Raw genomic sequence first — 14,081 nt, 5'->3', positions numbered from 1 at the left:
AACCAAAACTTTGACAACAGTTGTAATAGACAGGAAGGGAAGGTAAATATCTAGTGGCAACAAATACAGATCTTCCTCTTCCTCCTTCTTCCTCCTTTTTTTTTTTTTCTTTTTAGTTGATTAGGGGGTGGATATATTGTTCTATCTGCTCCATCAGATTTTTCCCTCAATCCCTGTCTTGTAAAGTTGTAAAAAGCGCTGTGCAAACTGTTGGCAATATATAAATCCTGTATAATAATAACCATTGTCATTGTGACAGTAAGCAAGGGAAAATTCTCTTAACAGAGCCCCATACATTAAAGGCCTGACAGGTGTTTATTCCTTCCCCACACATTTAAAAACACACATACAATTTTGACTGGACATACATTAATTAGCACAGGTTTCATTGATATGCTGCTGCACCCTCACTGCCCAGCCAGCAAACTGAATGAGTGGAGGTGACCAGGACACAGAACTACGGCAACCTTTTTTTACACATCAGATGGGAAGCTTGTTGAACTGTGCAAATGAAGGATGCTTAAAAATGGGAGCAAGGAAGGGGATTTATCTAAGATACTAGATTGATTGTAAATTATTTGTTTTTGTTTTGTTTCTTAAATAACAAACATGTTATACTTACCTGCTCTGTGCATTTGTTTTGCACAGAGCAGCCCTGAACCTCCTCTTCTGGGGTCCCTCATCGACGCTATTGGTTTCTCCTCTTCTTTGTGTTCCATAGAGACACACCTATGGGCTCAATCCTGAGGCAGGCTGTGTGCGTCTATTGACACGCAGCGCTGCTCAACCTCCCTTCCCCTCCCTCCTCACTGGATTTGATTGAACTTGAATACATTCCAGGTGTATTTAAAAAAAAAAAAAAAAAATTGTGCAAAATCTTCGGGCCTATTCACACACAATACTGGGGTGCTATTCACAGTCAATGGCACCACAGTGCACCAACGCATGTAACCTGTGCTACTGTGTGCTGCAGTAATGCATATTTACAGCTCTTATAGTTCAGTTTCTTTAGAAAGCAGTCACAGCATACTAGCAGGACTTTCCACCTGGACTGTATTTAGCTGATTTAACTAATGGAGGTGAACTGTGAGACTTTGTGTGCCTTTAATTTTGATGCATCTGTAATGTAGTCCGACTGGGCTTTAAGAGCTTGTTTGCAGTTGAAGGATGGTAAAACAGGCAGTTAAGCCACAATTTTACCACCTACTTAAGCTGCAATAGCATCTGGATAGGGGTGTACACATACCACAGCCATGATGCTTTGTGGCGGGGTCAAAAATTAGTCACTACCCCCCTCTCAATTGGTAGGCGGTACCATCGCTGAACGCAACCTATTTAAGTGAATGTAACCACTCTTCAATTGTGTGTAATACATTTGCAGGGTTATCATCTCCTCACCATTTGTCAAACCCTCTGAAAAGCGATCCACAGCGGATTACACCTTGACTGTAATAATTTAACAGTTTCCCTTCAATGGCAATGCAGCCCCGGATACCAACAAGCTTGTACTATTTTGCATAACTTGCGTTTGCTCTTCATCTGAAAGTGGATCTAAAATTCATTCTTACATCTTTTTCTAGTAGTTGGGGCACAGGATATGGTTTTATTTAATAAAAGAAGTAATTAAAGTAGCACTTGTAATGTCTGCTGTCTGACATTTTTAGGTATTGCTTAAATTAAGTCTGCTGGAATTACTTACCGTATTTTTCGCTCCATAAGACGCACCTAGGTTTTAGAGGCAGAAAACAGGAAAAAAAAAATTCTGAACTAATGGACTGCAGACATAGTACCGGAGATGACCAGAGACTGCGGACATAGTACACAGGAGATGACCAGAGACTGCAGACATAGTACAGCGGATGACCAGAGACTACGGACACAGGACAGGAGATGACCAGAGACTGCGGACACAGTACAGGGATGACCAGAGACTGTGGACCGTACAGGAGATGACCAGAGACTGAGGACACCGTACAGGAGATGACCAGAGACTGCGGACACAGTACAGGAGATGACCAGAGACTGCGGACATAGTACAGGAGATGACCAGAGACTGCGGACATAGTACAGGAGATGACCAGAGACTGCGGACACAGTACAGGAGATGACCAGAGACTGGGGACACAGTACAGGAGATGACCAGAGACTGGGGACACAGTACAGGAGATGACCAGAGACTGCGGACACAGTACAGAAGATGACCAGAGACTGCGGACACAGGACAGGAGATGACCAGAGACTGCGGACACAGGACAGGAGATGACCAGAGACTGCGGACATAGTACAGGAGATGACCAGAGACTGCGGACAGTACAGGGATGACCAGAGACTGCGGACAGTACAGGGATGACCAGAGACTGCGGACACAGTACAGAGATGACCAGAGACTGCGGACACAGTACAGAAGATGACCAGAGACTGCGGACACAGGACAGGAGATGACCAGAGACTGCGGACACAGGACAGGAGATGACCAGAGACTGCGGACACAGTACAGGGATGACCAGAGACTGCGGACACAGTACAGGGATGACCAGAGACTGCGGACACAGTACAGAAGATGACCAGAGACTGCGGACACGGGACAGGAGATGACCAGAGACTGCAGACATGGGACAGGAGATGACCAGAGACTGCGGACACGGTACAGGAGATGACTGCTGACCCTTGGGGAGGGGGGGGAGCGGGTACCTGAATTTGACAGGTATCCGCCCTTCCGCGGATTTGTACTTTGATCTTACCTGTTCCTCTATCCAGCCGTGCGCTGTCTACCTGGCTTCTGTAGTGCGGGTGCTCGGCGGACAGCCGGATGCCCAATGCGCATGAACGAGAAGCGCTGTGCTTTGTGATTGGTCCGGTGGCTTCTGGGATCTGTCATGTGTCCCAGGTACCACCTTGCCATTCACAAAGAGCACCGCTTCTTGTGCATGTGCACTTGGGACCTGGTTGTCACGCACACTACAGAAGCCGGGAAGACAGCGCGCCGCTGGATAGAGGAACAGGTAAGGTCCCACTGCAGAGCTGAGCGGCCGGCCCGGTATTCTGACACGGCGGCGGTGGAAATACCGGACCAGCCGCTCCATATTCGCTCCATAAGACGCACTGACATTTTCCCCCCTTTTTTGGGGGGGAAAAAGTGCGTCTTATGGAGCGAAAAATACGGTATATATAGTTTACGGTTTATCTAGTTTTTCTGTACTACAGTGTTACATTATTCAGTGCTTAGGCCATATTCGTATGTTTTTGATTTACTTGATAACCTCTTTTTACCTTTCTTTTAGCGGCTTACAAAAGCCTGATTTTAGTTATCTGACAGAACCGTTTGACACCCCTGGCTTTAATTCCCTTTATCGAGGTAGGCATTGCTCATTTATGTGTGGGTTTTTTTTTTCTTTTTTCTTTCCAAATTCCAGCTCTAACCCATGTTACAGTGAGCACACTTACCTTTATAAAGCAAACGCCACTGAAATGCCAATTGCCTGTCTGTTTTTGTCTTCTATACTTTTTACTGACCAGAAACAAGCATGCAGTATGGAAAGTTTGAACTCCTGATCTGGGTGATTGTTCTGTCAGTGACTCTTAACGGGGGCAAGCAGCATTTTTAGGAGGAAAAAGTCAGCAATGGCAGCCCCCTTCGCTTTCCTTTTTAAAAGTACACTGTCTATTGATGGTTAATTTGACACTGTTGTGTTTATTGATTAACATATGCTTTAGTTGCTGGAATGATTGTGACACCTTTTTTGTAACAGATTTGAAGCTGTATGTAAAAGCAAAAAGCAAAGTGATACTAAAGTCTTGTGTTTTTGTTTTGCAATAAATATTGCCCAGAAAGGTCACCTACCTCTATGACAGCGCCTGCCAGCGCTGTCTGCACCTTCGTCTTTTTGGGTGCGTCCTGTAGCAAGGAGGCATGCATGTATGCACCCAGTCCGGGCTGTGTGCATCTATAGACACACGTGGTGCTGGTAAGCAATGCTTCTCCCTCCTCACAGGGCCTGATAGCAGCAGGAGCCTATGGCTGCACTGTATTCAGTTTCTGTACTTGGGAAGTGAGGTGAGTGGAGCCAGAGACGCTGGAGCGGTGACATGGCACGAGGCAAGTTGTTAGGGAATGGGTGGAGGGGATTGGGACTGGTTTTTTAACTTGAAGAGAATGCATTAGGGGAAAAACATTTCAACTTTAGAACCAATTCAACCCCTTAAAGACACAGTAACACATATGCGGCATCCAGGAGGTGGGCTTTAAACGTGGGTGCTGCATATATGTGTTCTTGTGTTTGCACTGGGAGCGTGCCCCGCACCGCACTCCCAGCACACAGACTGTACACACAGAGAGCCCCTACTTGCTGTGGTATCCTCTGATAGGCTTTCACACTGATCAGTCACTTTGCAGCCCGCCCATGTGTGTTTCTGTTCTGAATGGAGAGAAAGATACATTGTATCCTCCTTGTTTCAGGGGAGAAAGATGTAAACGAATGTGTTAAAGAAAAATGAGAAAAACAAGAAAAACTATCTAGCTAAAGGCTTAATCTAGGTTAGTGTTAAGGTCAAGGGAAGGGGCAAAGGTCAGGGTCACTATATTTTGGGTAGGGTTTTAAAAAAAGAAAAAAAAAAAGGCCTTTTTTAAATGGGTGTCAGTATGTTTTAGGTAGGATTAAAAAAACCAAAAAAAAAAACCACACAAAATGTGCACTATTGTTTATGGGTCCTACTAGAGGTACATACAACAAATAATGTACACATGGGGTAATGCTGCGATTGTCAGCAGGATAATTTATTTTATTTATTTCAGGTACTTATATAGCGCTGTCAATTTACGCAGCGCTTTACATATATATTGTACAGTCACATCAGTCCCTAACCCTCAAGGGGCGTACAATCTAAGGTCCCTAACTTACATTCATATACAAGGGCCAATTTAGACAGGATCCAATTAACCTACCAGCATGTCTTTGGAGTGTAGGAGGAAACCAGAGTACCCGGAAGAAACCCACGCAGGCACAGGGAGAACATGCAAACTCCAGGCAGGAGGTGCAGTGGTTGGGATTCGAACCAACGACCCTAGTATTGCCAGGCGCAAGTGCTAACCATTTAGCCACTGTGCTGCCAGCATTTTGGATTGGTTTTGGTGGTAGGCTATACTAGTTGCAAGAAATATACAGCTACATTTAAAAAAAATATATATATATTTTTTTTTTCTTACTATTTTGGCCCAGTTTTCTTTTGATAATAAAAAAAAAATCAGGAGATACCCATTACAATTTGCTACCAAATGATAGTGAGCGAAAGGCAATTTATCCTGAAAAAAAAAAGTATAATCCACCTGGATACACAAAGTAGTTGTGATGATATGTAACACATGTCAAAGTTGCAAAATTGGCTCTGGGGTTAAGGTTTGTTTTACCCTGGGTCATGAGGGGGTGAAGGTACAAGTATAGACAAAACCTTTTTTTTTTTTTTTTTTCATTTTAGCGAGAGCAAGCAAGGGTTATAACCCCTATTAAAAAAAAAATTTTCCCCATCGGCGTCCTATTGCAGAGATTTTACTTCACTTCCTTCCTAATAGCCATACAGGAAGTGAGAGGAAATCCCTGCAAATCAAGGGAATTTCTTGGGGACCCCCCGGTCACCAAATCTAGTGTTCCCATTGGAATATTTCCCCTCTATGACAAACCAAATTTGGAATTTTTCTTTTACTTTCAATGATAATGGTAAGCAGGGCAAATAGAGCAGGTGAATCTCCTTAATGGGGGCTCAGACAGCAATAAAAATGTTAAGGGGTTCTAATTCCTCTCCGCTCTATCCTAAACTGAAAAAAAAACGTTTTGCTGTCAGTTATACAAGAAAACCACTTATTCTGGCTTCCTTCCCTCCTATGCATTTTTTCCTTGCTGAGTTTTCCATTGAAATCATAGGTGGTTGAGCAAAACTATTATTTTTCTCCTCATATTTTGGTAGCACTCTAGTGTCACATGATCTTTTTTTGATTTTTTTTTTTTTTTTTAGGCTCCATGCACACTAAGCTAAAAAAAATGCTGGTAATAGCATTTTAGGAGTGTTAAAAAATGTTTAGAAGCATTAGCATTTTATTAGCGGTTTTACATTACATGTAGGGAAAAAACTAGAAGAAAGCTGTTAGGAGCATTTTAGTAGCATTTAGGAGCGTTTAGCGTATTTTTGTACTGGGAAAAATGCTCCCAAAAACTTTGCAAAAACAATTTTTTTCTGCTGCTAAACGCTAAAGCTTTAAAAACACTAGTAGCCTAAAATAGTGTGCATGGACACATAGTATAACGCCAATTTAGCTTCAAGGAGCAGAAAAAAAAATGCTGATAGCAGCTTCTAGGAGTTTAAAAATATGCAAGTGTGTATGGAGCCTCAAACTATCTTGACCGCAGCAATAAAGTGCTTTTTTTTTTTTTTCTCTTCTCTTTGCAGTTGTCCCAATTAAAAAGGTTCATGCTTTGACTATAACATGGGCCCTTACTCCCCAGGAAAAGTTTTACAAGTGAGTACTGCCATGTTAGCTCTGTTGGTTGTCCAGGATTCAACCATTGACGGTTATCTGTTGGAGATCAAGTTGTATCATTCTATATTCTGTTGATCCAAGTTTTCTCTTTACGTTTTTTAATAAACACATTAACTAACGCTTTCAATTCCAGGGTGAAACCTCTTCACTACATTTCTTGGCTTATTGGTCATGAGGGCAAAGGCAGTATTCTCTCTTTGCTGCGTAAGAAGTAAGTGAAACTTGTCCTGTTTCTGGCTTGTGTGTCCTATATGAACGAACAGAGACGTTAGCAATGTACCGACCGTGGATTGTCAGTAATTGGACGTGTGTGTTGCTGTTGGGTGCAGAGAATTGTGGTTTTATTATCTGGAATTACAAAGTGGCAGAGGAGCAGAACGGCAGGTTAACCTGATACAGCCAACTTACTCATATACTGAAGCCGTGAAAGAACACAAGAGATCCTCCATAGTGCAACACTATTCACAGTGTAAATCTCATACAGAATACACCCATAGCATGTGGTGTGACTGCCTGTTACTGCTATATCAAATGTGAGGGTTTTACTTGGCGTTTTTCACCCATTTACACTGTGAATACATAGTGTTGCACTATGGAGGATCTCTTGTGTTCTTTCAGGGCTTCAATATGATATGAGTAAGTTGGCTGTATCACACTAACCTGCCTGTGGAAGGAGAACCCTTGCTGTGTGCGAGCCACTAGTGAGGGTCTGTGGAGTCAGTGGAGTCCTTTATGGTGTGGAGCTATTACCTGTGAAGGATCCAGGGTGATCCGAAAGGCGTGTTGGCCCATTGGGTCGCATTAAGGAGGTGAGGGGGCATTTCTGCCACTGAAGGATACCTATTGGCTTATTTTGCACATGCACCGTATGTGGAACTGGAAGTGGAGCAGCGGCCATTTTAGAAAGTGGCAAGGAGTATTTCAAACAGCCTGGACGGTCCCTGGATGGTGGAAAGGTTTGAAATACCTGTTTTAAGGCGTTTTAAAGGCGATGTTAATGTGAGCATTTTGATTAAAGCTATTATATGGTGTTTTTGGCAGTAATACACTATTTATTTCTCATATATGGGCATCTTGGTGTGAGGAGGTGTATGGAATACTGTTGCTGATGGACCCAGGTGTCATTGTGAGATTGTGGTAGCCTTGAGGACCTCTCCAGGAGGGCTATCTTACCATCCTGGTGTATCTGGATGGCAATGAGGCGAGATAGTTATTGATTATTGGTAAGGGTATTCACTCCTTACTTGAATTAGAAGTGCACACTGTTTTTGCTTGATTTTTTGTCACTTATGAGTGACTCACGAACACGTTTTTTCACTAATTATTCACTGAAAAGGGGTCACTTGTGTGGTACACAGTTGAGTGAATTCACACACTGTTCTTAAGATTATTATATTCAAGGATAATGCACTATGTATAATTTCTTTTCCTTTGAGGTAACACTGGTCGTGGAAGCCGTTGGGAGGCTCAGATAATTTGGACATTTTGTGAAATCACCTTTATTACACTGGAGGGACATCTGTGTGGTTTATTTAATTTGGATTTAAATTTTGGACTTTAAATTTCATTTTTAATTTACTTGGTGGGGTTTACCTATTTTATTTTTGGCATACATTAATTTATGTGTTTGTTATTTTTAGGGATTCTAGCACTTGTCACTTTGATACTTAGTTTTAGCCCTCATTTTGGGATTCACTTTGCAAGTCATTTTGTTTGTGCGTGAACATCCCATTTATGATTGGGTGTTTTTCACATTATATTTGGGTCCAACATTTGGGACCTAGTTGATGTATTCACTATTATCACAATTTGGGACACTTATCAATATGGTTTAGATCTCTGGAGGATCTATCACTTATTTATTCATTTATGTATTTTATTATTTTTTGCATGTTATTTGTTCATATATTGATGGTCTTTAGCGCTACACCATTTATACATTTTTAATTTTTTGTGTCACATAGGTATAGGATAGGGTGTCAGCTGCGTTTTGTTATATAGGTTTCCATTAAGCGCAGGGGGATTTCACTTCTGTTTTGAAGCTAAGCAGTCTACTTTCATGTCTGTAAGTTGCATACCCAACAACCCCAGTAGAAAAGCTACAAAGGGATATAATGTGTTCTCATTTACTCAGCAGAGCTAAGCAAACAGCAGGAAGTCATTTTAGTATACAAGAATTTGTGCATTAAAGGAATACATTTTATGCAGGTGATAATTAGGGCTGAGGTTGGTAAGCGAGAGTGCGGCAGATGTAATTGTTGAAATACTTTGTTTTTTGTGGATGCTGGAGGGCTAAAAAAGGGGAAATGGCATGATCTACATAAGAGTGGGGAGGAACTTGCTTCTGGTGGTTGTAGAACCAGATGGAGAAAGCAATAAGACTGTTAATGCATGTTTCACTATTGGAATGCTGTTTAGATTATGCAGATGAGGGCATTTTGATCAGGCAGTATCCTCTATTCTGTTTGCTTCTCTATTTCAGGTGTTGGGCTCTGGCTCTGTTTGGAGGTAACAGTGAGACTGGGTTTGAGCAGAACACAACATATTCAGTCTTCAGCATTTCCATAACATTGACAGATGCAGGATATGAACACTTCTATGAGGTATGATCTAAAACTAGAGCCATGTGCAAAACATTTAAATGTGGACACCTTTTAGTGTCTGTTTTTCCTACATTTTTCTTTTTCTTTTTTTTTTAATTTATAAAGCTGACTGTAGTTGTATTGAAATTCTTCCAGTTCAGTAGGGCCCGGACAAAATTTAATTAGTCCATGACCGTCCCACTAGAGAGAAGTCAATCTAACAATTGTCTTCGTTTGAACAGGAATGTTAGAAAATGTTCATTTGATCAGTGCTTGCAGTCAATTGCATCACTGATCAGTGTATTCTGACAGTGGAGGAGTCACGCTACCAGGATAAAGTAGCGCAGCGAGGAGGATACCTTCATCTACCTCGCTTGTGTGGATCGGAGAAACCCTTTACTTTTTTTTTTTCTCCTGATCATGTGGCTGGCTGATCAAAGAAAAAAAAAAAAAAAGATCCATCTGTTGCCAGTTATAGATTTTTCTTTGTTATCTTTAAACCATTTTGATCTTTTTCAACTTTTTTTGTGGTTTAGGCTCCTTTCATACTAGTGCGTTTTCAGATGCGACTTAAAGCGGAGCTCCAGTCTCCTGTTAAAAAAATAAGTCAGCAGCTACAAAAACTGTAGCTGCTGACTTGTGAAAACAGCTACTCATCTGTTCCTTGATCCAGTGGTGTGCACCCCACAGTTGGGTTCACTGGCCGTCCTCTGTCCCCAGTGCCAGTACCCTTCTGTGACAGCTTGCAGCTTCACAGCTTGGTACCCAGTGCGCATGCGTAGCAGTGCTGCTCATTGTGAATGGTCCTGTAGTCTCCTGAAACCTGTCACATGTCCCAGAAGACTGCAGTGGGGGGGGGGGTGATCATCTAGGGCCCAGGGGTGTCAAACTGGCGGCCCTCTAGCTGTTGCGAAACTACAAGTCCCATCATACCTCTACCTTTGGGAGTCATGCTTGTAACTGTCAATCTTGCAATGCTTCATGGGACTTGTAGTTTGGCAACAGCTGGAGGGCCGCCAGTTTGACACCTGTGATCTAAGCGGTCAGAGCGGAAGTGGGTACCTGTCAAAATTGGGTACCCGCTCCCCAAAGGTGCAAATTCTTAACTGGGAGTGGGGGACAAGTCCTTAAAGCTGAACTTCCCCTTTTGTCGGACAAAATTGCATGACAGTGGAAATTACTTTTGTTTTCAAAGGTGCCCTTTTGCATCAATGCAGCTCAGCCCAGTGCAATTTTGGAAAAGGTTCCTGTAATACTATGGTGCGATTTTTGCCAGATAGAATGTGCAAACCACACCCAACTTATAACCATGTTGCATAACATAGTCATACTAAAAATTGGGTTGAAATAGTGTGAATTTAGCCTTACTGTCATACTTGAAGGGTCGCTCTTTATATCTTGGTGTTTGATGTAGATTTTCTTTGTTGGCTGTGCATATCTAAACTTGTCTAGTATAAACTATTTGGATACGACAACTGCATGGCTAATATGGATCTAATGTTTTTTGTCTTTGTAAATCATTTCTTAGGTTACTCACATTGTGTTCCAGTATATCAAAATGTTGCAACAGCTGGGTCCACAAGAAAGGTGATTATTTGAACAAAAATTGAATGTGAAGGAAAAACAATCAGTGAAACTGTGTTGAATCCTAAATGTTTATATTTTCAGAATTTTCCAGGAAATTCAGAAAATAGAGGCCAATGAGTTTCAATATCAGGAGCAGGTACACTTTCCAATGCAATAATATGGACAATTATGTGTTGTTGGTTTTATATGGAAGTGAGCCTGCTGTGAATTTGTTTTAAAAAAAAAAAATACAAATCAGCCCTAGTGCAAGAATGTGATGCATATATGTACCTTTAGTTTCCTCCAGACTGTTGTCCAGGAACTTACAAGCTCAGCCACAATCTATAGCAAGGGCTGAAGACTGATGCAACCCTTTAGGAGTGTTTGTAAGCCACCTCCTTCCAGCTTCTTACTGTCCTCCACATTGGATAGCAGAACAATAAGGGGGTATACAAAAGTCAGGGAAGTTGAGGATCTGGATGTGTAGCTGTGTCTTGTGGTGCCTCTATATCTATTGGAATTTACCATCTTTTATAGGCGTTTAATCTTTTACTCTCAAATTAAAATTCAAAAGCTCAGCTGAGGGTTGGCATGAGCAGGCAGATGTGTGATTTTGACTTGCATGTCCCCATTATACCAGTACTCTGGCACTTTCTGGGGTTTGCTGTAGGACCACTGATTTAACAGTTTGTGGCCCTGACATTCGGCCTAAAGTCACCACCTTAGGTGTTCACAAAGATCTTAGCTTCAGCGTTGGCCTGTTGTGATCTTGTGGCATCCCGATTTTGGGACACTTGGTCAACCTCCTGTTGAGAGAACAGATGACAAGGGCTCTGGTTAGACAATGTATCTCTGGCTTCCAGATGTTAAAGTGGTTTGGGTGGATCTAAACATTCAAAAATTGTTGCTCAGACCAACTCATCGCTTGCAGTATCTGGGTCTGGTCCTGGACACATTTCAGGCCAGAGTCTCCAAGAGAAGCTTCACATTCTTCTGTCTTATGTGCAGACCCTTCAGTTCAGAAGCTGTCTGCTTCTGCAGAAGATTCCTAGAGATGACGGTATCCTCCTTTGAGTCAGTCACCTCTGCCCAATTTCACTCCGGACCTCTGCTACGCAGTGTCTAGACTGTGTCTCAGTCTAGACCAGGCTATTTTTGACTATCTGGCTTTAGGGTTGGGTTAAGTCCTTTTTTCCATCGTTTCTGAAAGATTCTCACAGAGGACATCAGCTTCTTGGGCTGGAGAGAAGTACTGGGCACCCCGTTGTTGCAGAGTTGTCAAAGGAGCCTTGTCTCATGATAAACATCCTGGCACTTTGGGTGATTGAACAGTTCCTTCAGAGTTGGACCAACTTGTTAGAGGGCCATTCGATCCAGGTTCAGCCAGACAACACCACGGTAGTTGCGTGCATCAACCTTCAGGGAGGTACTAGAAGTCTTGAAGGTACTAGAAGGTATAACGCATGCTGTCCTGGGCACAACTTCACATTCCACAGTTCTGAGCTCCTACATTCCAGGCAGGGACAAATGGCAGGCAGACTTTGTCAGTTGGAGGTGCCTGGACCCGGGAGAGTGGTTTCTTTATTTTTTTTTATCCAGGTGCAATTAACCTCTAACAGAAATGGTGGATGTTCTGGAGGCTCTGTGGGTTCAGTACATCTTGATTTATGCTTTCCTCTCCTGAAACTTCTTCCTAGCATGCTTCACAGGATTGATATGGAGGGTGTTCTGGTGATCCTCATTGCTCCAGATTGACCTGGGCAGATGTGGTATGCCTACCTAGCAGACGCACTGTGGCAGTTATCAGTCCATCTGGACCTACACTCCTAAAGACTGACTACCATCCTTCTTCTTGGTTGCTGGCAATAATGGCATGGCTGTTGAAGTTCAGGTTTGCAGGGACAGGGGTGTCTGAATCTGTGATTCCTCCTCTTCTCGGGTTCCCCACCGACACTCCTTTCTCCTCCTCCTTCACCAGTGCCACCAAAAGCAAGCCACAGTGGAGGCACTGGTGCATTTTTGCTGCCGAGCCCAGCATTATGTGTCCATAAGGCACATTGAGCTGTGGCTCGCCCCCACTCTCATCATTGGCTCACTGGCTGTGATTGTCAGCAGTGGGACCAATGACTCCTGCCTCTGCCAATGAGGAGAGGGATTCCCGGGACAGCCAAGGCTGTCATTCGTGCACATCGCTGGATCGAGAGGGGGCTCAGGTGAGTATTAGTGGGGCTGTGGTAGGAGCAGCACACAGAATGGTCTTTAGCTTAATGCATAGAATGCATGAAGGTAAAAAAAAATAAAACTTCTGCCTTTACTACCCCTTTTTAAGACTAGAAAGTCCACTTCCCTGAGGCTCCTATCATTGGATGGGGAAGGTTTGCTTCACTTGGTTTAAGTCTAAGGACTTTTATCCTGGGAATTTCCTCACAAGGTGAATCTCGTCCTTCCTGCAGTTGGGTCTAGACCAGCATTTTGCTCTCAGCACCATCAAGTCTCTAACATGTCTGTTATGTTTAGGGACCATTGGTCTCTCACTATTTAGTTAAGCCCTTTGTGCAAGGAGTCTCCAATGTGGTTTCCCCTGTGAGTATGATATGACTGGTTCTTTCTGCACTTTAGAAGATGATCTTTGAACACATTATGGACATTCCTCTCTATTCTCACCCACAAGATTGCTTTCTTAGTACCTATCACCTCTGCAAGCAAGTATCTGAACTAGAACCCTCATCTTGCAAAGAATCGTTTTTGGCCTTGCATAGGGACAAGGAAGTATTAATGCCCAGAATTTCCTTTTAAATCAAATTAGTCTGCCTTTCATCTTTACAACAACATTGTTCTTCTATCCTTTGTGTGGCTCTGGTTCATCAAAAGAAAATTCCACTCTATTGTCTTGATGGGGTTCAGGCTGTGCAAGTATACCTCTCAGACACAGCTTCTTCCAGAAAGACTGATTGCCTATCATTCTGGATAGCCCCAAATAGGGCACCCCAGCTTCTTTTTTTTTTTTTTTTTCATCAGCTCTAGGTGGCTCAGACAGACCATTGTTCAAGCTCATAGTCTTTAGGATAGTTTTCCTCCCTTTCCTGTTCTACGGCTCGTTCTTCTAGGCCCAGGAGTGTTTTTTGGGCTTTACAGTATCGGGCATCTATTTACAAATTTTGTAAGACTGCCGCTTCTTTTTCTGTTCTAAGTTATACCATTTGGACTTATCTGCTTCATCTGATGCCATCAGTGGGTGTTAGGTTCTTCAGAGAGCTCTTTGAGCTGGAAGCAGTACTCTGCTTTCTGTTATCACTTTGGGCATTAGCAGTTGTTGTGTTGCTCACCCCTCACTTGGACTGTTTTTGGATGTCCTGAAGGTTCCCATTTTTCTGTGTTTATGTTCTTATGTCCTTCGTACTGAT

The 14,081-nt window shown here is 42.8% G+C and overlaps 1 protein-coding gene across 1 annotated transcript in view; it reads left to right on the top strand.

Annotated features, from left to right (window-relative positions):
* Positions 1-14,081, top strand: part of NRDC (nardilysin convertase) — a 79,054-nt gene that overhangs the window by 17,490 nt on the left and 47,483 nt on the right. The window contains exons 9-14 of the mRNA XM_089684479.1: positions 3,282-3,355; positions 6,439-6,508; positions 6,663-6,740; positions 9,012-9,132; positions 10,640-10,698; positions 10,780-10,834. Of these exons, the coding sequence (XP_089540605.1) occupies positions 3,282-3,355; positions 6,439-6,508; positions 6,663-6,740; positions 9,012-9,132; positions 10,640-10,698; positions 10,780-10,834 (457 nt within the window). The remainder of the gene's footprint in view (positions 1-3,281; positions 3,356-6,438; positions 6,509-6,662; positions 6,741-9,011; positions 9,133-10,639; positions 10,699-10,779; positions 10,835-14,081) is intronic.

Source organism: Staurois parvus, unplaced genomic scaffold, assembly GCF_062004578.1.
Source record: "Staurois parvus isolate SC_StPar_1 unplaced genomic scaffold, SC_StPar_1.0 ptg000347l, whole genome shotgun sequence".
Taxonomy (NCBI): domain Eukaryota; kingdom Metazoa; phylum Chordata; class Amphibia; order Anura; family Ranidae; genus Staurois; species Staurois parvus.
Note: the sequence above shows the minus strand (reverse complement) of the source record. Positions and strands in the feature narration are given on the sequence as shown.